The 23,478-nt window shown below is 41.5% G+C and overlaps 1 protein-coding gene across 1 annotated transcript in view; it reads left to right on the top strand.

The window, feature by feature from the left end:
• The window catches only part of cdc40 (cell division cycle 40 homolog (S. cerevisiae)), a 159,915-nt gene that overhangs the window by 1,157 nt on the left and 135,280 nt on the right, over positions 1–23,478 (top strand). Inside the window, exons 2-3 of the mRNA XM_078542583.1 lie at positions 2,936–3,022; positions 16,710–16,839. Of these exons, the coding sequence (XP_078398709.1) occupies positions 2,936–3,022; positions 16,710–16,839 (217 nt within the window). The remainder of the gene's footprint in view (positions 1–2,935; positions 3,023–16,709; positions 16,840–23,478) is intronic.

The raw sequence follows: 23,478 nt of genomic DNA on the forward strand, positions 1-23,478 counted from the left end.
GGTGGAGCATTTAGCCTACTTTGGAAATTAGTAAAACGACAGTTGATGCTGTTATTAGATTTTAATTGACCCTTGAAAATCTGTGATATTTAAGAAAGGAAATTTGTTTGGGGCTCTTTCCGACGCATCACCTCCCCCACCCTCAACCCAACACAACACACTGACATTCATTTTGATAGCTCAATGGTAAGGCATGGTTTTTGGAAAAGTTTAATGGAATCGCTGCATTTTGGTGTTTGAATTAAACTCTGCTTCTCTGTCAACTGTCGATTACTTTAATGTCAGATTTCCATATTTTAAATAAATCTTCACAACTGCTTGGGAATAATGAAGTGGGGCTTGGTTGAGTGACTGGTAGTGAGATTGCTCAGTGAACGTGAGTTAGGATTGTGGGACAACTTCATTGTCCTGTTAGAAGCTGATTGGCAGTATTGACATTTCAAATCTGGTAGAATTATCCATCATCTGTGCCGCCTGATTCAGTAAAGGAAAGGATGGATGTTTGAAGAAAGGCGTTAAGATGACTATAGAGGGTGTGGGGGGAGGTAACGGCTGGGAACAGGAGCACAGGAATTGGTCACCAGTATACTGTTAATCACAATTATCAGGAACCAATTGACGAGTTTCTGATTGATTTAAAAGATGTACATTTAAAATATGTATGTTGAATCTGAAACTGTCTTCATTCAACTCTCTTGTGCTTTAAGGTTCACCATTCAATCACTGAAGTTGGAAGCAGTACTTGACCTGCTTTTGGCTAATTAGGCCAAAGAAATAGGTGGCCTAAAAGTAGGGCACATTTGGGAAGCAATGACCACAATATAATTAGGTATAGTATAATGGAAAAATGAAAAAGTCAAGGCCAAGGCTGGTGGGGAAAAGAGGAAGTGGTCAGATTAAATTGAAGAAAATGTTGGCAAATACAGCTGTGGATCAGCAATGGGAAATCTTTAAATGTGAGCTGGATTGGTAAAGATTAAGCATCATTCAGCGACGAAAAAAGGGAGTCTATTAAAGAATGAGATTTATATCAGAATAGTGGAGTTAGGCCAATTTTTTTCAAAGTATATTTACAGAGTATAAAGGCCAGCGTAACTATAAAGAATATTTGTAATATGAAAGCTACAAAGGGCTGATTAGATAAACTAAGATCGATTATGAGAAAAAATTAACAAAAAACATGTAGCGTAAATAAAATGTTTGGTAGAACAGAACTCAAACATTGCTGAAAAGGGAAATGTTGCTGAAGCTTTTCACCTTGCACTTATCAGGATAAATGCAAGAATGCCAAATTTCAAGCAATCACAACAGTTTATACTAGAGGAGGAAAGGGTGCTGATTGGTTGGCAAGTCGACTCTGATTGGCCAAGGCATTGCCATGGTGAAAGCAACAGGGAAAGCAGGGAAGCTTTTTGTCCTGCATTCATCAGGACAATTTGCAGGAAGATGCCAATGTCAGGGTAAACAACAAACTTACACTGTATGAGAGTGCTGATTGGTTGGCAAATGGACTCTGATTAGTGGAGGAGAATGTGCCAGTTGATGGTGACTGATAGTTATTTGCCAAGCATTGTTTCAAATTTAAACCAGACAATATAATTAGATAAATTAGATGAATTCATCTTAGTTTGGAATATAATTAATATTATTATAATATAATTTGCAATATAATTAGGTACAGTATAATGGAAAAATGAAAATGTCAAAGCCAAGGCTGGTGGGGAAAAGAGGAAGTGGTCAGATTAAATGGAAGAAAATATTGGCAAATACAGCTGTGGATCAGCAATGAGAAATCTTCAAAAGTGAGCTGGATTGGTAAAGATTAAGCATCATTCAGTAATGAAAAAAGGGAGCCTATTGAAGAGCTTGATTCTGATTGGTCAAGACATTGCCCTAGGGAAAGAACCAGTGAATGACTGTCACTCATTTTGTTTAGCTGAAACAGGAGCAATGTGTGTACGCAATCACAAAATATTTTTAAAGGAGACGTTATAAAAAATTATTTACACTGAAAATAAGAACTTGCATCTTACAGTGCCCTTCATGTTTTCAGAGCTGTCCTAAATCTCTTTATTGCCAATGAAGCAGTTTTGAAATGTAATCAATGTTGCATTGTAGGAAACACAACAGACAATTTGTACACAGCAAGGTCTCACAAACAGTAATATCATAATCTGTTTCAGTGATGTTGGTTAAGGGATAAATATTAGCCAAGGCACTGGGGAGAACTCTCTTGATCTTCTTCAAAATAGTGCCATGGGCTCTCTTACACCCACCTGAGGGAAGACAGACCATTAGTTAATGTCTCATTGAAAAGCGGTGCTCCCTCAGTAGTACACTGTGTGTTGCTCTAGATTTTAGTTTCAAGTCTCTTGAAGTCATAACCTTCTGACTTAGAAGCGAGAATGCTACCAACTGAACCATAACTTAGTTTGGAATATTAGAATATGGCATTTTCTGTTGCAAACTGCAGTTGAAGCAGAGTCGATAAATTCTTTTAAAAGGTAATGGAACATATGTGTGAAAAGTATTATGGTTTTGGATTAGGCTCTCATTCTAAGATGGCAAAAAGCATCAGTGCATTCTTGACGGGATGAATGACCTGTTTCAATGCTGTAACATTCTATGAATTTAATTTTCATTTCTCCATTAATATATTGCACAGGCTTATGCTTGCTGCTGATGTTTGGTAAACGTCCAATGTAGTGGAATGTATTTTCAATGGAAGCATCATCAGAGAAATTGAGGCAAGCTTCAGATTGTGCAGTATTCTAATTTCCCATCTTGCCTAACTTTCCTACACCCAATTCAAAATGTGTGCCAAAAGCCTTCAATCTCTGGTTTTAAAATTGAATCTTGATGTGATAAAGGTGATTGCATTTTTCTACTGCAATCAAGCAGAGCCATTCTGAATCCTGTGGTTCTTTACTTCTAGGAAGATGTGGAGACAGGGGTTCACCTTGATCCGTTGCTGAAGGAAGTTACGTTCAATCCATCATATGAAACTATGTTTGCACCAGAGGTAAGAATTCTTAGATACTTATTTTGAAGCTTTACCAATTCTATCTGTACATACTTGCAGGTTCAGCGTTGAGCCTGTGAGTATAACTCAGTGAGGTATTGCTATAAATGAAACTTCCATATCAAATTTTTCATTTAGCAAAGTTAGATTGCTAACAATGCATAAGAAAGTTGTGCATTGACATGACTTGCAAAATATTGTGGTATACATGTTGTTTCTGTGAGCTGTGCTCCCCCACCCTCCCCCGGCCTCTGTCGCCTAGCACAGCAACATCTTCCTCCATTGTCCCATTCACTTGGCACCTTCTTGGCTGATTCCACTCTTAAATATCTGATCATAGCTAGAGTATTTCCATCTATGACTTATGACTTTTCCTGATCCTGCACCATTGCCTCCAGAGTTCTGGAACAGTCTATCTTTGGGACCCTGCTTTTCCTTTCCATGAGGTAACAGAGAGGGTGAATGAGGACATTGCAATTGATGTGTCTATGGACTTTCAAACCGTGTTTTATAAAGTACTGCATATTAGGATTGTTCACAAAGTTGAAGTCCATGGGGTAAAAGAACAATAGTAGCATGGATACAAAACTCGTCAAGGGGTAGAAAACAGAAGAGTTATGGAGAATGGTTGTTTCTTGGACTGGTAGGACATTTACAGTGGAGTTCTCCAAGATTCAGTTCTAAACCCACTGCTGTTTTTGATATACACTAATGTCTTGGACTTGGGGGGCATAAGGAACAGCTTTGAAATTCGGAAATAACATGGAAGTAAACACTGTGGAAAATAGCAATAGATGTCAAGGGAATATCGACAAGCTGATGGAATGGGCTGAAACATAGCAGATGAATTCAACGCAGAAAGTGTGAAGTGATAAATTTTGGAAAAAGGAATGAGGAGAGACAATACATGCTAAATGGCACCTGTAGGGAGTGCAAGAAGAGCAAGATGAGAGGGTGTTGGTACACAAACCTTTTGAGGATGGTAGTACAGTTGGATAAACAGAAAGATAAATGAGTGAGTTAGATCAAGAGTAGAAGTTCAGGAATCAAAACGGTTGCTAAGTACAGTTAGACAAGGGGAGAGGGACAAAGAAAGCAAAGTGTGGACATTGAAAACAAAGACAATACAGCCTTGTCATGGCAACAATTGAAGATGAAATTGAGGGTAAAAACAGATGAGGAAGAATTAAAATCGGGTAGGTGGATAACATTGGGCTTGAATCGCGGGAGGCTTGAAGAAAGCCAGAGAAGGAACGAGATGATGAAAACGAACAGGTTAACAAAACAAACAATAAATCATATAGGCTTGTGGGCTTTGTAAGTCGAGACATAAAATATCAGAGCCAGGAGGTTATGTTAAACCTATGTAAAACACTGGTTCAGCCCCAGCTGGAGCATTGTGTCCAATCCTGGGTACCACACTTTTTTTGAATGGGAAAGCTTTGGAGAATGTGTAGAGCAGATTTATGAGAATGGTTCCAATGTGGAATTACAGTTGCGTGGATAGACATGAAGGGTGATGAGCCTAGCAGGAAAGACAGTGGAACAGCAATGGAAGGAGTTTCTGGGAGTAATTTGGGAGACACAGCAAAAATTCATCCCTAGGAAGAAGAAGCATACTAAAGGGAGGACAAGGCAACCATGGCTGACAAGGAAGTCAGGGACAGCATAAAAGCTAAAGAGAAAGCATACAATGCGGCGAAGAGCAGTGGGAAGCCAGGGGATTGGGAAGCCTACAAAGACCAACAGAGGACAACTAAAAAAGAAATAAGGAGGGAGAAGATTAAATATGAGGGTAAACTAGCCAGTAATATAAAAGAAGATTGCAAGGGTTTTTTTAGATATATAAAGGGTAAGAGAGAGGCAAAAGTTGACATTGGGCCGCTGGAAAATGACACTGGAGAAGTAGTAGTGGGGAACAAAGAAATGGTGGAGGAACTGAATAGGTACTTTGCGTCAGTCTTCACGGTGGAAGACACGAGTAACATCCCCAAAGTTCAAGAGAGTCAGGGAGCAGAGGTGAGTATGGTGGCCATTACCAAGGAGAAGGTGCTAGGAAAACTGAAAGGTCTGAAGGTGGATAAATCACCTGGACCAGGTGGATTACACCCCCAGAGTTCTGAAGGAGATAGCTGAAGAGCTAGTGGAGGCGTTAGTGGTGATCTTTCAGGAATCACTTGAGCCAGGGAGGGTCCCAGAGGACTGGAAAATCACTAATGTAATCCCCCTGTTTAAGAAGGGAGTGAGGCAAAAGACGGGAGATTACAGGTCATTTAGCCTGACCTTGGTCGTTGGTAAGATTTTAGAGTCCATTATTAAGGATGAGATTTCAGAATACTTGGAAGTGCATGGTAAAATAGGGCAAAGTCAGCATAGTTTTATCAAGGGGAGGTCATGCCTGACAAATGTGTTAGAATTCTTTGAGGAGGTAACAAGCAGGTTAGACAAAGGAGAGCCAATGGATATTATCTACTTGGACTTCCAGAAGGCCTGTGACCAGGTGCCGCACAGGAGGCTGCTCAGTAAGATACGAGCCCATGGTGTTAGAGGCAAGGTACTAGCATGGATAGAAGATTGGCTGTCTGGCAGGAGGCAGAGAGTGGGGATAAGGGGGTCCTTCTCAGGATGGTGGCTGGTGACTAGTGGAGTTCCGTAAGGGTCAGTGTTGGGACCACAACTTTTCACTTTATACATTAATGAGCTAGATGAAGGAACTGAGGGCATTCTGGCTAAGTTTGCAGATGATATAAAGATAGGTGGAGGGACAGGTAGTATTGAGGAGGCTGCAGAAGGATTTGGACAGGTTAGGAGAATGGGCAAAGAAGTGGCAGATGGAATACAACGTGGGGAAGTGTGAGGTCATGCACTTTGGTAGTAAGAATAGAGGCATAGACTATTTTATAAATGGGGAGAGAATTCAGAAATCTGGAGTGCAAAGGGACTTGGGAGTCCTAGTCCAGGATTCTCTTAAGGTTAACTTGCAGGTTGAGTCGGTAGTTAGGAAGGCAAATGCAATGTTGGCATTTATTTTGAGAGGACTAGAATATAAAAGCAGGGATGTGCTGCTGAGGCTTTATAAGGTTCTGGTCAGACCACATTTAGAATATTGTGAGCAATTTTGGGCCCCATATCTCAGGAAGGATGTACTGGCCCTGGAGAGGGTCCAGAGGATGTTCACGTGAACGATCCCAGGAATGAAAGGCTTAACAAATGAGGAACGTTTGAGGACTCTGGGTCTATACTCGATGGAGTTTAGAAGGATGAGGGGGATCTGATTGAAACTTACAGAATACTGAAAGGCCTGGATAGAGTGGACGTGGGGAAAATGTTTCCATTAGTAGGAGAGTCTAGGACCCGAGGACACAGCCTCAGAGTAAAGGGAAGACCTTTTAGAACAGAGATGAGGAGAAGCTTCTTTAGCCAGAGAGTGGTGAATCTATGGAATTCATTGCCACAGAAGGCTGTGGAGGCCAGGTCATTGAGTGTATTTAAGACCGAGATAGATAGGTTCTTGATTGGTAAGGGGATCAAAGGTTACAGTGAGAAGGCGGGAGAATGGGGTTGAGAAACTTATCAGCCATGATTGAATGGCGGAGCAGACTCGATGGGCCGAATGGCCTAATTTCTGCTCCTATATCTTATGGTCTTATGGGAAGCTGAGGTCCTTCTCCTTAAAGCAAAGAGGAGATGGGTTTCTTCTTTTTTATTTCTCTTCCCGCACCTAGTGGCGTACGAGGCAGACAAAGCACATGCCTACGTCCATTTCCATTTCCAGTTTTTCCTGGAACAGGTCGCTCGTCTGTTGCCAGAGATTATAGCGTGAGAGGCGCAACTCCGTATCAAGCATGACTGACCAGGAGGCTTTCCCGCTCTTACTGCCTGCCATAGGTGTATTGGATGGATTTGGATGGTTGATAATCTACCTGTTTTACCATGTTATGATGATGGGTTTAGGTAGAGTAAATAAGGAGAAACTGTTTCCAGTGGCTAAAGGGCCAATATCAGAGGGCACATATTAAAGGTGATTGACAAAGAGGCAGCTTGAGGAAAAACCTCTTTAGGCAACAACTCGTTAGGATTTGAAATGTGCTGCCTGATGTGGTGGGAGGTACAGATTCAGCAGAAGTTTTCAGGAGGCAATTAAATAAATACTCAAGGTAGGGATATGGGGAAAGAGCATAGAAGTGGGACAAAGTGGATTGCTCTTTGACAGAGCCATTGCAGACTTGGTGGACCAAATGGCTTCCTTTTGTGCTGTACTGTTCTGTGATTTTGCCTGCATGTTGCCCTCTGGCAACATCATCCACAGACATGCCAGGTTTCACATGCATGGTGATGTCACCCAACTAACTCCCCATGATCCCCCTTGATCCGTCCATCTTTTCTGTGTTACCAAACTGCTTATCTGATATCCAGTCTTTGAGCCACAATTTCTACATTTAAATGTTAGGAAAACTAAAGCCATTGCCTTCGGCTCCCACAAACTCTGTACCCGTGCCATTGATTCCATTCCCCCTTCCCTGGCCTCGAAACGTCAACTCTTTTCTTCTCCGCCGATGCTGCCAGACCTGCTGAGTTTTTCCAGGTAATTCTGTTTTTGTTTTGTCCCCCTTCCCTGGCCTCTGCTTTGGCCTGTTTGCAACCGCATCATCCTAGTTGACAATGAGTTGATCTTCTAAATCCGTATGAAGTCTAATTCTAAGTCCATCATGAAGAGTGCTTCGTTCAGGCTCCACAGCATTGCTTGTCTTTGCCTTTACTTCAGCCCATTCAATACTGAGACTTTCATCCATGCCTTTGTCACCAATGCCTCGACTATTTCAGTTATTTCATGGTCAGGCTCCTGTTCTTTTTTCTCAGTAAACTTCAGCTTTTCCTAAATTCTGCACTCCAAATCCTATTCCACACCCTGTCCACCCAGTTACCATCCCTCTCCTTGCTGACATGGATTAGCTTCCTGTTGCCCACTGTCTTAAATTTAAAGTTCTTGTGTTTGGGTTTAAGTCACTCCATGGCATTGCTGTCAACTCCCTATAACTGAAATCACCTTATACAACAAACGTCTAAGAATTAACCAGGTTCAGTTCATCAGTTCCAAAGTCTAGCTTCTGTTTACTTGTTTCCTTCAGTGTCTTCAGCTGCTTTGTTTATGCTTTTTTAGTAGCATAGCTATCTCTGCTCTACATGTTGTAAGCTTGCTCAGTATGATACTCCTAGTAGTGATGGCAATCATGAAAGATATCTTGGTTTCCGAGGAGTTCACCCGATCAATGGAAATATATTTTGTATTGAGCTTGCGCTTGCCCATGTTTAGAATACATAATTGGAGTGTACAGAATAAAAGCAAAACATGATGTTGGGTTTTTGACTTACGATGGTCCAAATCAATTGGTGATTTATTTTGTTCACAAACCTGCTCAATGTATCTGGTTTGTACAGCAAAAAAGTGAAAGAAAAACATTCCTGCATTTACAGCATTTTGATTTTGTGTATTGTTTATGAGGTATGATAATTGATTTAATTTATGTTTCCATCATGCAGTTTTAAAATGAAGAATGGTGCAGTATAATGATTTTATTCTTTGTAGAGTGGTAACAATGGAAAACTGGTCTGTGCTCTTTGAAATGGATTTTGTGTTTTGTGATTGAATCATGTAAGAGTAGGTGTGTTGTGTACAAGGAGGGCTGTCCGGCTGAGGCAATGGAAAATCTGTGCGAATATTTTTTCTTTTCAATCGTAAAATCCTCAATTTTTAAAGAAATTTACCTAACTGATACGCATTGGTGTGAATTTCAATATAATGGACATTCCTGATTGTTATGTGTTTGTATAACTGACGCTGAAAAATTTTGCCTTAAGAAAAGATTGCTCAAAATTAATTGGTGTTGAATTAATGTTATTGGTTTAAATATAATATAGGTATATCTAATGCAGTAGAGGAGGATTTTAACTAATTTCGCAAGGGTTAGGGAAAACAGCATGACGCATCAGATAGGAGAAGCAAGGCACATAGAGAATGAGGCAAAACAAACAGTATTACTATAAAAAGTAGTCTAGAATGAGCAGGGATCAGACAGGATAGAATGCAAAGCAAACTAGGGGTGTGGGTGGTTGTTGGAGTGCATATACATAAATGCATTGAATATGATAAATAAGGTTGCTGAGCTGCAGGCACAAATTGCCACATGGAGTTATAATGTAATGGCACTAACGGGAAACTTAATCAAACAAGGGCAAAAATAGGAACTTGACATTCCTGGTTACAATGTATTCAGGAGGTAAAAAAAATGAGAGGAAAGGTGACATGTGGCAGTTTTGATCAAAGATACTGTTGCAGCCCTAGAAAGGGAAGGTATGCTCGAAGGTTTAAAGACATAATTTATTAGGTTTGAGTTAAGAAGCTGAAGAGAAACTGTTACATTGCTGGGAGTTTACTATAGACCACTTAATAGGAGATAGCAGTTTGAGGAACAAATCTGCAAACAACTTTCAGAAAAATGTAGAAACAGAATAGTGATAATGGAAGACATCAGTTATCCTAATGCAAAATGGGAAAATAAACAGGAAAAAAGAGGCATATGATAAATGTCAGGTTTATAATACAGTAGAGGACCAAACAGAATACAGAAAGTACAGAGCAGAACTGAAAAAAATAAGGGGAGCAAAGAGAGTCAATGAGAAAAGGTTTGTGCATGAAATACTATTTTATAAATATACAAAGAGCAAACAGATTGTTAAAGGAAGGGTGGGGCCAGTTCAGTACCAAAAGGGAATCTTGTGGACAGAGGGCAAGACTGAACCAAAAGTAAGTACTTTGCATCTATCTTCATGAGGGAGGAGGGCACTCTTAGGAAAATAAGAGGCGGTAGAGAAACTGTATAGTATAAGAATAGCTAAAGAGGAAGTACATAAAAAGTTGGCAGTGCTCACTGTAGATAAGTCACCCAGTCTGGATGGAATGGATCCTAAGTTGCTGAGGGGAAATAAGGGTGGAAATAGCAGAGGCTTTGGCCACAATCTTTCAATCCTCCTTGGACTTGGGTGGTACCAGAGAGCTGAACATCACTGTTCAGAAAATGGAGCAGGAATAAACCTGGTAACTAAAGCTGATAAACTATAATCTGGAATAAAATTCATTTTCATTTGGAACAACATAGGTTAATAAATTACAACCAGCACAGATCTGTTAAAAGTAAAATGTGCCTAACAAACTTGATTGAGTTCTTAGTTGAAATAATTGAAAGGGTGATGAAGGTCGTGCAGTTGATGTTTTGTACATGGACTTTCAGAAGGCGCTAAGTGAAGTGCGACATAAAGGACTTTATTAAAAACAGGCCAGCATTTTGGGTTTTATAAATGGGGGAATTGAGTATAAATACAAAGAAGTACAGTGGTTTTGCCCTGCTGTTTGCTAATTAGGCTGCTGCTTTCAGCATCTTTTTACTTTTTTATCAAGTTCTCTCTACCAATCTTTACGTTTGCTGAATAATATGCCCAAACTATTTTGTTTTGTCTCATCGTGGTTTGCCTCATTACTTCTCTCTCCTTGTACTATTTCAAGAACCCTCTCGTTCATCATTCTTCTCATTAAGGTAATATTCAACATATGTCTGGCACAGAACTGGAAATCCCTGAGTCGTCATATTTATCCCAGGGTCCAGTGTTCACATCTAAAATATGCCCTTAATCACATTTCAATATAACAATCTAATTCTTAGCACTGAACAGAAACACAAGCACAGAAACTCCATTAAGTACTGATTTTGCTGTTGTTATCCTCCATTTACCTCTTGCTTTGGTTTAGATTACCCAGGAAAATCTAATTTATCATGTGCATATTTCCATATTGTTCATTTTTGTGTAGGGTCATCTTACTCTGCAATTATCATTACCATAGTTATTTTTAGTATTAATTTTCACTTTATATTCTAAACATTTGCATTACCTTCTGAAATAACTCTTGTAATCTCTACACCTAGGACATTTGATTCAAATTGTTTTAAAATTCTAAAGCACACTTTTGAAAAATGTTAACTCTAGACATTGGAGTCTTAAATAACAATTTCAGTATTTTCATCCTAGCCTTAATTGATGCCCTATCACTTTGTATACAATAGTTTTATAATAAACTATAAGCAAATTTTGAGGAGGAAATGCTGAACTTCCCCTTAAAGTCAGTAAGTATATGCTGGAAATGCTCCATTAAGTTTCTCTTCTTTCTATAGTCTGAAATCTGATTCCTCACAGAATCACAGTGCAGAAGAGGCCCTTCGGCCCATCGAGTCTGCACCGACATGTGAGAAACACCTGACCTACCTACCCAATCCCATTTACTAGCACTTGGCCCATAGCCTTGAATGTTATGACGTGCCAAGTGCTCATCCAGGTACTTTTTAAAGGATGTGAGGCAACCCGCCTCCACCACCCTCCCAGGCAGTGCATTCCAGACCGTCACCACCCTCTGGGTAAAAAAGTTTTTCCTCACATCCCCCCTAAACCTCCTGCCCCTCACCTTGAACTTATGCCCCCTTGTGACTGACCCTTCAACTAAGGGGAACAGCTGCTCCCTATTCACCCTGTCCATGCCCCTCATAATCTTGTACACCTCGATCAGGTCGCCCCTCAGTCTTCTCTGCTCCAACAAAAACAACCCAAGTCTATTCAACCTCTCTTCATAACTTAAATGTTTCATCCCAGGCAACATCCTGGTGAATCTCCTATGCACCCCCTCCGGTGCAATCACATCCTTTCTATAATGTGGCGACCAGAACTGCACACAGTACTCCAGCTGTGGCCTCACCAAGGTTCTATACAACTCCAACATGACCTCCCTACTTTTGTAATCTATGCCTCGATTGATAAAGGCAAGTGTCCCATATGCCTTTTTCACCACCCCACTAACATGCCCCTCTGCCTTCAGAGATCTATGGACACACACGCCAAGGTCCCTTTGTTCCTCAAAACTTCCTAGTGCCATGCCGTTCATTGAATACTTCCTTGTCAAATTACTCCTTCCAAAGTGTATCACCTCACACTTTTCAGGGCTGAATTCCATCTGCCACTTATCTGCCCGTTTGACCATCCCATCTATATCTTCCTATAGCCCAAGACACTCAACCTCACTGTTAACCACCCGGCCAATCTTTGTGTCATCCGCAGACTTACTAATCCTACCCCCCACATAGTCATCTATGTCGTTTATATAAATGACAAATAATAGGGGACTGAGCACAGATCCCTGTGGTACGCCACTGGACACTGGCTTCCAGTTCTTCAGGTTCTTTTTATATACCAGAGCCCTAAATGAAGAAGCTTTTAGCAGATCCCCAGAATGTGGTAGTGTCAACCTGTTTATCACTTCAGGGTACTATCTTCTAGGATGCTGACTAGGTGTCAGGACATTTTGTTAATTGTACATTAATTGTGTGCAGGCAGTGGGCATTAATTCAGTATTCACTTGAAGCCACTATAAATAGACACAGACTAAAACTGTGGTTCCAGCATCCAAAGTATTTTGCTTTTGTGTTAGTGTCTAAAAATGTGGTTGTCAGGTATATGCGTAATTTGTAACCCCGTAACCAGACACATAAAAGCATGTAAAGATTGGCTCCAGTTCTATCCTTCACCAATTGACTTTCTGGAATAAAACATATTTTACTTTGTTAATGGCCCTTTTCAAATGCTATTTGTTGTTACCTTACCACCTTTATCTGAATATAGCACAGTACTGGACAGGGTGAGCAGAGCTTACAAAAAAGTAAATTGTGGTATGTTCTTTTAATGGCTTCACTTGGAATTTTTGAAAAGAAAATCCAATGCTTTGAAGAGGCATTTATTTTTCTGATTGTAAATTTCATGGCTGATGTTTCTTGCACATATAGGTCATGGTAGAAGCACATTACTGGGGGCCGAGAGGCCACGTCATGGGAATCTTGCCAAATTTAATGGCAGGACCTTGTTATAATTTTGTTCTTTGATTTCTCTCCTGGTAGTAGGCCAAATTGGTCAGGAGGCTACAGCTACTGTCCCCAATAATCAGAAGGGAACGATCAGGGCATGGTGGGGTGGCAGGAGGAGCTCGGCAACGGTGAGGGAGAGATTGAGACAGGAGGGGTTATCAGGGAAGTTGCTAGTTGCGGCAACAAGAAGAAGCTGCAATAGGAAGAAGGGAGGCTGAAGGCATTGCCGCTGCTCCTGGGCTGCATGGACACCAACATTTTGGAGTTGACTGCTCTTGCCTCCATTTTCCTACCATATTTCACCCAAACCCCGGGAACCCTGCTAGAAGCTGTTAAATTTAAATCAGACTCCTAATTGGACTGTCGGAGCTTGATTTAAATATAATAATGAAGTGTCCTGTTACTCCATAATATGCGCTACCTGCTATTGTAAAAATTACCCTTCATAAACTTGCTCATCCAAAACTCTGCTTCTGTATCTGCGTTTGTACCAAATCCTGTTCACCCATCACCCTGTGGTTGCTGACCTATATTGGCTCCTGGACCGGCAGTGGCTCAATTTTAATCTTCTGATCCTTATTTTCAAATCTCTCCATAGCCTCTCGTCTTCCTGCCTCTATCCTCGTCCAGCCCTACAATCTTCCACGATATCCCCTTGCGCATCCCCTCTTTTAGTTGCTCTACCATTTGCAGCCATGCTTTCAGCTGGCTAGGCCATAAGTTTTGGCATTTCTCCATAAATTGCTCCACTTCTCAACCTCTCTCTCCTATTTTGAGATGATCTCAAAACCTACTTCTTTGAACAAGTTTTTAGTCATCAGACCAAATATCTCCCTGCGTGGTTCAGTGTCAAATTTTGTCAATAAACACTCCAACGAAGTGCCTTGGAATGTTTTAAGATGTTAAGGGTGCTTGGGAGTAGGTATTTCCCAATTTTATTCCATTCCCCTAACCCACTCTTGCCCATTGTCGTGGGGTAGTGAGCTATATTGAATCTATTTTTTTCTTTCAGATACAGCTTTCTGATTGGGAATTAGATCCAAAATATATACATATCTTCTCAAAGACTTGCATTTATACAGCATCTTTCATGGCTTTGGGATGTCCCAAAGTGCTTATCAGCCAATAAATTGTTTTTAAAGTGTAGCCACTGTTTTTTTTCTTGTTATTCATCATGGGATGTGGATGTTGCTGGCAAGACCAGCACATTGTGCATCCCTATACGCCCTTGAGAAAGTGATGGTGAGCACCTTCTTGAACTGCTACAGTTTGTCCAGTCAAGATACTCACAAAATTGCTTAGGGAAGGAGACCCTGTGACTATTCTAATGTAGGAAACATGGCAGCCATTTTATATGTAGCAAAATCTCACAATCAGAGATGCAATAATGACTAGTTGTCTACTTTTGTGGTATCAGTTGAGGGACATAAATTGACGAGGGCACCGTAGAGGACTCTCCTATTCTTTGAATAGTGCCATGGGACGTTTTATGCCCACCTGACGGGGCAGATGTGACGTTGGTTTAATGTCTCATTTGAAAGATGGCACCTTGGACAGTACAGCATTCCATCAATATTGCAAGGGATTGTGTCAGCCTGCTTATTTGCTCAATTCTCTGGAGTGAAATTTGAACCCCTAACCTTCTGACTCCAGAGGTGAGAGTGCTACCTCTGAGCTATGACTAGTGATCTAGGATAGTTTCTCCCACAGTGCATGGACCCCTGCCATCACAGTTCACTGCATCTCCGTGCAACTAAATTGGTAAGCATCTGCTTCTGTCCAGATCTTCAGATTCTTAAAATTTAAAAATTCTGATCTATGCTTCCTTTGTTCCCACCCACTGCTCTACTTTTCTCCCTCCACTGTTTCCCCTTCCCGAGTTAAGAACAGGACTATGTTAAACATCACAACCATGCTCCAGTCCCCAGAATATTGTGTGCTGAGGAAACTAATGAGTTATATTTCAATTCTCGCTTGTAACATATGTTTATCTTAAGTCCATTACATGGTTTTACTGTGCTCAACAAATCTTACATAATTTATTCGGTTTTAATTCTTTCTACCTCCTCAGTAGCCGAGAACATCCCATTAATAGTGCTTCCCAGTTGTCAAATGCTTTTGTTAAGCAGTTTAAATAATTTAGATATGGAGGAAACATATTATATGTGCAAGACTGTAAAGATGAATTGCTACATTGTCTATTTTCTGCTATAATTTTGCTGCAGTACTTTGCTGGATAAATAAAGTGGGCATTTGGACAAGCAAAATAAGAGGCAAAGGTTAATGCTGAATCCAATCCCACATGTACAGTTAATATTATGATTTTATCACTTATTTGCCTCTGCCTCCTGCATTGCATTAGAACCTCAGAAGGATTAGCTGAAAACCTTGACCTGAGCTGTTGCTCAAGTCATCACGATGTACAAGATTAATTTCCATATGTATTTTCAGAGATACATGAGGAACTTAATCAATGTAAAATAATAAATAATCAATGTAAGATAATAAAGAGGAAAAGTTCTTTCCCATCAATTTACAATATCAAAGTGTTATATTTTTGGACTATTTACCATGATATTTAATTTTGATAAACTTATTTCTTCCCTCATAAGAACTTAAGGAAGAGGAACAGAAGTATGCCATATTGCCCTTTGATCTTGCCCTGTCATTTAATTTCATGGCTGACCCTCAACTTCCACTTTTGCACACAAATCCTATATCCCTTGATTCCCTTAGAGTCCAGAAATCTATCAATCTCAGCATTCAACAACTGAGCATCCACAGCTCACAGAGTTAGAGATTTCTAAAGATTCACAACCCTCTGACTGAAGAATTGTCTCTTCATCTCAAAATGGCCGTTGCCTTACCCTGAGACTATGCCCCCCTAGTTCTTGGCTCTCCAGCCAGGAGAAACAGCCTCTTAGTACCTACCTTGTCAAGCCCTCTTGAATCTTTCTTGTTTCAATGATATCCCATCATGTTCTTCTAAACGCCAGAGAGTATAGCCTCATTCTACTCAATCTGTCTTCGTAGAACAGCCCTCTGATCCCAAGAATCTAGTGAATCTCTGTTGCACCCTCGTAAAGTATATTTCCTTAGGTACAGAGCCCAAAGATATACACAGTACTCCAGGTGTAGTCTCATCAAAACCCTGAAAAACGCAACAAGGCCTTCTTACTCTTGTACTCCAATTCCTTTACAATAAAGGCTAACTTATCATTTGCTTTCCTAGGGAATTTATTTTCTGTAACCATGCTATTTTTATCTAACGACAACTCAGAATAAAATTCTACTTATCAAGTCATTGCCAATGTTCTTTTACCTTAGTGCTGTGTTATTTAGTCAACTTTGTAACTAGACTACAAACCATTGACACCAATGTTTCTAAAGTATTTCTGCAGCTTACAGATAGATGATTAGTTCATTTAAATGATGCCATGCTGGAAAATCCCTAATGGGACACATTTTTCAAATTTAATTTCTTTTAAATCAGTCTCTGACTTTTTTCCTAATAAAAAGGACAATTTTTACCCAATTGGTTGTCTCGACTTAATTTAATAATCCTCGTTCATTTTATATTTCAACATAAATATTTTAGTGTCATTATTAAATCAGTGATTCTGCTGTGTATTTTCAAATTGAACATTGTATTGTGCTTTGAGACTGAAATTCCATAACACTGAATTTGAGTCAGAAAAATTAACCAAATGGATATTTTTTTTTCTCAGTTTGGTCCAGTGAACCCTTTCAGAACACAGCAGATGGCTGCCCCTAGAAATATGCTGTCTGGGTATACTGAGCCTGCCCATATCAACGACTTCATGTTTGAGCAGCAGAGAAGAACCTTTCATACCTATGGTAAGCTTCAATGTATTGAAAAAAAATCTCTTCAAGCTGTATTCAGTGATACATTTTAGAACAGGCTGTCTGTAACATGTACACTTGTTTGTTGTGCAATCTTGTTTGAACTGCATGTATATAACGTTGACCCATGAGTAAAAACAGTGACTGTCTGTAGTGATCTCTTATCCAGCTAATTCAGATAAATATTTTGCTTAATTACGTTTCTTTTTGCTTCTGTTATGGAGTGCAGGAATGTATGGCTTGTTGGCTACAGTCGCATTAAATGTTGGGGTGGTGGGAGGGGGAAATGATTTTGATGGAGAAGAGGATATTGTGGCCTATATTGTGGTTTTAGTTTATTGGCTGTGGTTCACACGTCAGTATGTGGATCCCAATTCTGCACAGAAAACATTAAGTGATTTGGAGCTGTTCTTATCTTCCCACTTTCAAAGGTCCCTTGCAGAGTAATTTAGAAAGGCTGAAAATTTTGGGAAGGAATTTCAAGAGTGCTGCAATGTAACAGCTCAGAGTTTTGGCCTGATGCTGGTGGAGGTTGGAGGAGAGAATGTACTGAAGAATAACATGAATAGAGTGGAGAATGCAGCTAGCAGTAGGGCTGACAAAGTTTGCAGCAGTTTGGAAGACAGGCCCATGGAGAGGTTTAAAGACTAGGGAAGGATTTTGAACCCAAATGCTTAAAAAAAACTGAATGTATTTTACTGCTTTTATTTACATAGTGTTTAAAAATATAACAACACAATTTAAAACTTGGAATCTTTATTGTTGATTTATTGCACATGAGAGTAAAGATAACTTTAAATGAATCTAGTCCCTTGTATGAAATGGATTGGGTTTAGGTAGACTGATGGAGTACCACTGACTGCTTGCCGTAAATTACACTTTAAAGATATATGCTCTGTTAGCAACAACAACAAATTGCATTTATATAATGCCTTTAATGAAATAAAACATCCCATGGTACTTCAAAGGAGCATTATCAAACAAAAGTTGATGCCAAGCCACATAAAGAGATGTTGGGAAAGATGACCAAATGGCTGGTCAAAGAGCCAGGAGGAAAGAGAGATAGTGAGATATAGAAATTGGTCCTTGGCACTTTGTCACATATCTCAGAACGCTGTGGTGGGAATAGTTTACACAGATAGGGAGGGGTGAGGCCATGGAGGGATTTGAAGGCATGGATGAGAATTTTGAAATTGAAGCTTTGCTTAACTGGGACCCAGTAAAAATCTGCAAGTGCGGGTGATAAGCGAGCAGAACTTATTGCAAGTAAATACATGGGCAACAGAATTTTGGATCAGCTTAAGTTTGCAGAAGGTGAAATATAGGAGCCTGACCAGCAGTACATTGGAATAGTCAAGTCTAGAAGTAAGAAAAGTACAGATGAGGGTTTAAGCAGCAGGTGAGTTAAGATTGGGACAGAGAACCAATAGTCAGGTCTGCCAGCTCACTAGAAGTCTCCTTTGATCTGTGGGCGACACATAGGAACAACAGTTTATTACACCTAATTTAGTAAGTGTCATTTTTAGTTAGCACTTTTGTTCAATTCTAAACATGAATCTGAACAGAAAAAAACAAGAGACAACTCTCTAGCCCTCTTCCCCTCACACCCACACACTCCCATGCCCCATTAATGCCACCTCATGCTCCCCACCCCCATAGCCCATCATATCCTCTGTGCCATTGTATGCCCCTTCATCCACCCCAATGGCCCTTTATAGCCTCTATGCCCTCCATCCACTTCCCACAGCCCTTCATAGCCTCCATGCCAACCCATCCCCCCCCCCCCCCCCCACCAACGCACCACCCATTGCTCTTACATCCTCCATGCTAACTCACTCAATATCCACCAGGATCCATGCTGAGAGGAAAGAAAATAAAGTTCTAAGTGTCTATTAATTAATTGTTGTTGGCTTTTAGTGCATTTCTTCTGGGGTCTTCCGATCCTGACTTTCACAAAAATGTGCTACACAGCGAACTCCATCAGAGCGGAGTAGAGTCAGGGGAAGACAGGATACATCCCCTTTTTACGGCACTAGCTGCCATATGGTAAATTTAAAGGTCCATGAATGTTAGTGAATGGATAATTGAATGGGTGTGTGGGTGAATGGTTAGTTGGGCGGGTGGATAAGATGGGTAAGTGGTTCGGCGGGTGGGTGCATGAGTGAGTAGTTGGGTCGGGTGTGTAGTCAGGTCAGGCTGAGGGGGTTAGTCGGGTCGAGGGGGTAGTTGGGCGGTCGGGAGGAATAGTCAGGTCAACAGTGGTTGTAAACGGGTCTTGCCTGGGGGGTAGTTGGGTGGTCAGAGCTGGGGGGTAGTCATTTCTGGTCGGGAGTTGGTGGTGGCCAGGTCAGGGAGGTTAGTTGGGTTGGGGGTTAGTCGGATCAGATTGGGAGGAGTGGTCGATGGGATGGTCAGGTCTGGTTGGGAGGGGTAGCCAGGTTGTGAGCTTACTCAGGTCTGTTTGGGAGGATAGCCGGGCCTGGTTGGGAGGGTAGTTGGATGGTCTGAGGGATAGTCAGGTCAGGTCAGGGGCTTAGTTAGGTCGATCAAGTCAAGAAAGTAGTCAAGTGGATTAGAGGGGTTAGTTGGGTCAGGGGGGCAGTTGGATCAGGTTGGGGGGTTGTTGGGAGGGTCAGGAGGGTGGTTGGGGGCTGATTGGGGAGCTGGTTATCTAGTTACCTAGGTGTTAGATTTAGCTTTAATGTGTCTAACATAAAAGCATAAGATATAGGAACAGGAGAAGATCATTCAGCCCCTCGAGCCTGCTCCACCATTCAATAAGATCATGGCTGATCATCTTGTGTTTCGATTTCCACATTCCCATCTAACCCTGATAACCTTTGATTCCCTTGCCTAACAAGAATCTGTCTACCTCTGCCTTAAAATTATTCAATGACCCCACCTCCACCACCTGAGGCAGAGTTCCAAAGTCGTACAGCCCTCTGAGAGAAAAAAATTCTCCTCATTTCTGTCCTAAAAGGGCGACCCCTAATTTTAAAACAGTGCCTCCTAGTTCTGGACCCACCCACAAGAAGAAACGCCCTTTCGATGTCCAAATTGCCAAGGCCATTCTTTTTTTAATTCATTCACAGGATGTGGGCTTCGCTGGCTGGACCAGCATTTATTACCATCCCTAGTTGCCCTTGAGGAGGTGGTGGTGAGCTGCCTTCTTGCAGTGTATGTGGTGTAGGTACACCCACCCAGTGCTGTTAGGAAGGGAGTTCCAGGATTTTGACCCAGCGACAGTGAAGGAATGGTGATTTATTTCCAAGTCAGGATGGTGAGTGACTTGGAGGGGAATTTCCAGGTGGTGGTGTTACCATTTATCTACTGCCCTTCTCCTTCTAAATGGTAGTGGTCATGGGTTTGGAAGGTGCTGTATAATGAGCCTGTATAATGAGGTGAATTCCTGCAGTGCATCTTGTTGATGGTACACACTGGTGCTACTGTGCATCAGTGGTAGAGGGAGTGAATGCTTGTGGATGGGGTGCCAATCAAATGGGCTGCTTTGTCCTGGATGGTATCAAGCTTCTTGAGTGTTGTGGGAGCCGCACTCATCCGGGCAAGTGGGGAGTATTCCATCAGACTCCTGACTTGTGCCTTTTAGATGGCGGACCGACTTTGGGGAGTCAGGAGGTGAGCTACTCATCCTAGCCTCTGACCTACTCTTGTAGCCACATTATTTATATGGCTAGTGCAGTTCAGTTTCTGGTTAATGATAACCCCCAGGATGTTAATAATGGGGGATTCAGTGATGGTAATGCTATTGAACCTCATGGGGCGATGGTTGGGTTCTTTCTTGTTGGAGATGGTCATTGCCTGACACTTGTGTTGTGCCACTGTTACTCGCCATTTGTCAGCCCAAGCCTGGATATTGTCCAGGTCTTGCTGCAGTTGGACATGGACTGCTTCCTTATGTGAGGAGTCGCGAATGGTGCTGAACATTGTGCAGTCATCAGTGAACATCCCCACTTCTAACCTTATAATGTAAGGAAGGTCATTGATGAAACAGCTGAAGATGGTTGGGCCGAGGACACAACCCTAAGGAACTCTTGCAACGATGTCCTGGAGCTGAGATGACTGACCTCCAACAACCACAACCATCTTCCTTTGTGCTGGGTATGACTCCAACCAGTGGAGAGTTTTCGTCCTGATTCCCATTGATTCCAGTTTTGCTATAGCTCCTTGATGCCACACTCAGTCAAACATGGCTTTGATATTAAGGACAGTCACTCTTACCTCACCTCAGGAGTTCAGCTTCTTTTGTCCATGTTTGAACCAAGGCTGTAATGAGGTCAGGAGCTGAGTGACCCTGGCAGCACCCAAACTGGGCATCAGCGAGCAGGATCTTGTATACTTCAATCAAATCACCCCTCACCCTTCTAAACTCCAGTCTGTCCAACCTTTCCTCATAGGATAACCTGCTGAACATTTCATCTGACCCTGGTGATTTATCCACTTTCAAGGATGCTCATCTCATTAGTACTTCCTCTCTCCCAATGTTTATCACGTTGAATACTTCAGAAGTCCTTAACTCTTTAACTACAATGTCTGCATTGTCCCCCTCTTTTGTGAAGACAGATGCAAAGTATTCATTGAGAACCGTGTCCACATCTTCTGCCTCCACACACAGGTTACCTTTTTGGCCTTTTAAGGACCCCACTCTTTCCTTAGTTATCCTCTAACTCTTGAAATATTGATAAAACATTTTTGTATTCTCCTTGATTTTGCTTGCCAATATTCTTTCATGCCCTCTTTTGGCTTTCCCAATTTCCTTTTTGATTTCACCCCTCCACTTCCTATAGCGCTCTTAGCTATCTGTAGCATTGAGTTTTTTGTGTCTGAGACAGCTTTCCTCTTCTGCCCTGTCTTACTATGTAGGCTCCTTGACATCCAGGGACTGTGGAACTGGCCCTTTTCCTTTGTGGGAATATGTTTACTCTGAACTCCTTTAATCTCTCCTTTGAATGCTTCCCACTTCTCTGACACTGATTTACCTTCAAGTAGCTGTTTCCAGTTTACTTCTGCTAAATCGCTCCTTAGTAAAATTGGCCTTGCCCCAATTTTGAACTTGTCCCAATCGCCACAGTGCTCTCCCACTGTCACTCCTTCCGCCTGCCCTACTTCATTTCCTAAAACCTAAGTCGGGCGAGATAGAGGCATAGTGGCATTCTCACTGGACTCGTATTCCAGAGACCCAGGGTAATGTTCTGGGGACCTGGATTCAAATCCCACCACAGCAGAATTAAATCTGGAATTTAAAAAAGTCTGATGATGACCATGAAACCGTAAAGACCCATCTAGTTCATTAATGTGCTTTAGGGAAGGAAATCTGCCGTCCTTACCTGGTCCTACATGTGACTGCAGACCCACAGCAATGTGGTTGACTCTTAAATGCCCTCTGAACGAGGGCAATTAAGGATGGGTGCCCACTTCCCATGGACAAATAAAAGAAACTGCACCCCCTCTTATTGGACTTGGTACATTCCTTTCACACTAAAACTATCCCAGTTAATATTGTGGTATTTAAAATCCCCTATTATTACAGTTTTGCACTTCTCAGAGATTTGCCCACATATTTGCTCTTCTATCTCCCTCTGACTGTTTGAGGGGGGCTATAATACACTCCCAGTGCACAGTAGTGTGACTGCCCCTTTTTTTGTTCCTAAGCTCAATCCATATGGCTTCAATTGGTGATCATTCTAACATAACACCACAGCTGTAATTGTTTCTCTAATCAAAATTGCCACTCCGCTTCCCTTTTTATCCCCCTCTTGATCTCATTTGAAAACCCTGTAACCTGGAATGTTGAGCTGCCATTCCTGTCCCTCTTTAAGGGACATGTTTCTGTAATAGCTGTGAAATCATACTGCCACATTTCTATCCGTGCACTTAGCTCATCTGCTTTATTTGCTGTATTCCTTGCATGGAAGTATATATCCTTGAGCACTGGCAAACTCTTCTTTTATTTTCTATCTTTTGTTTCCTCTGTCTTCCAGACTGACTCACTGATTTCCTGCCCTTCATTCCCATTTCTGATTTTGCTCAGTTTGAATCTAGCCTCAGGTTCCTAGACCCCTGCCAAACTAGTTTAAATGCTCACCAAAAGCAGTCGCAAACCTCCCTAACAAGGATATCGGTCCCAGCCCCACTGAGGGGCAAATGGCCCGGTTTGTACAGGTCCCACCTCCCCCATAACTAGTGCTGCTTGCACTCATGTAGTTTCTCTTCAGCATTGTAGCGAAATGTCCTTACATCACACGAACATGCTAACATTTTAACTAGGTGAATTGCACATTCGGCGAGCCCATCAACATGATGGGCTGAATGGCCTCCTTCTGCACTGTAACGATTCTGTGATTCTGCGTGTGAAAAGTAGCCATATAAATATGCTCGGTATTTTTTTAAATCGTTCATGGGATGCGGGTTTTGCTGGCAAGACTGGCATTTATTGCCCATCCCTAATTGCCCCATAGACAATAATTCTTAATTAAAGGTTTTTAAACTGGCCATGATGCAAGAAAAAGGATACTACTGTTGCAGAAGAGAGGAGATGTTGATTGATTTAGGTGCACAGAGAGGGTGAAATCTTCAGCACGTAAAAGTTTTGGCCACTAGGATCATTTCCGGCCC

The sequence above is a fragment of the Cetorhinus maximus genome, chromosome 5 (assembly GCF_964194155.1).
Source record: "Cetorhinus maximus chromosome 5, sCetMax3.hap1.1, whole genome shotgun sequence".
In the NCBI taxonomy this organism is placed as follows: Eukaryota; Metazoa; Chordata; class Chondrichthyes; order Lamniformes; family Cetorhinidae; genus Cetorhinus; species Cetorhinus maximus.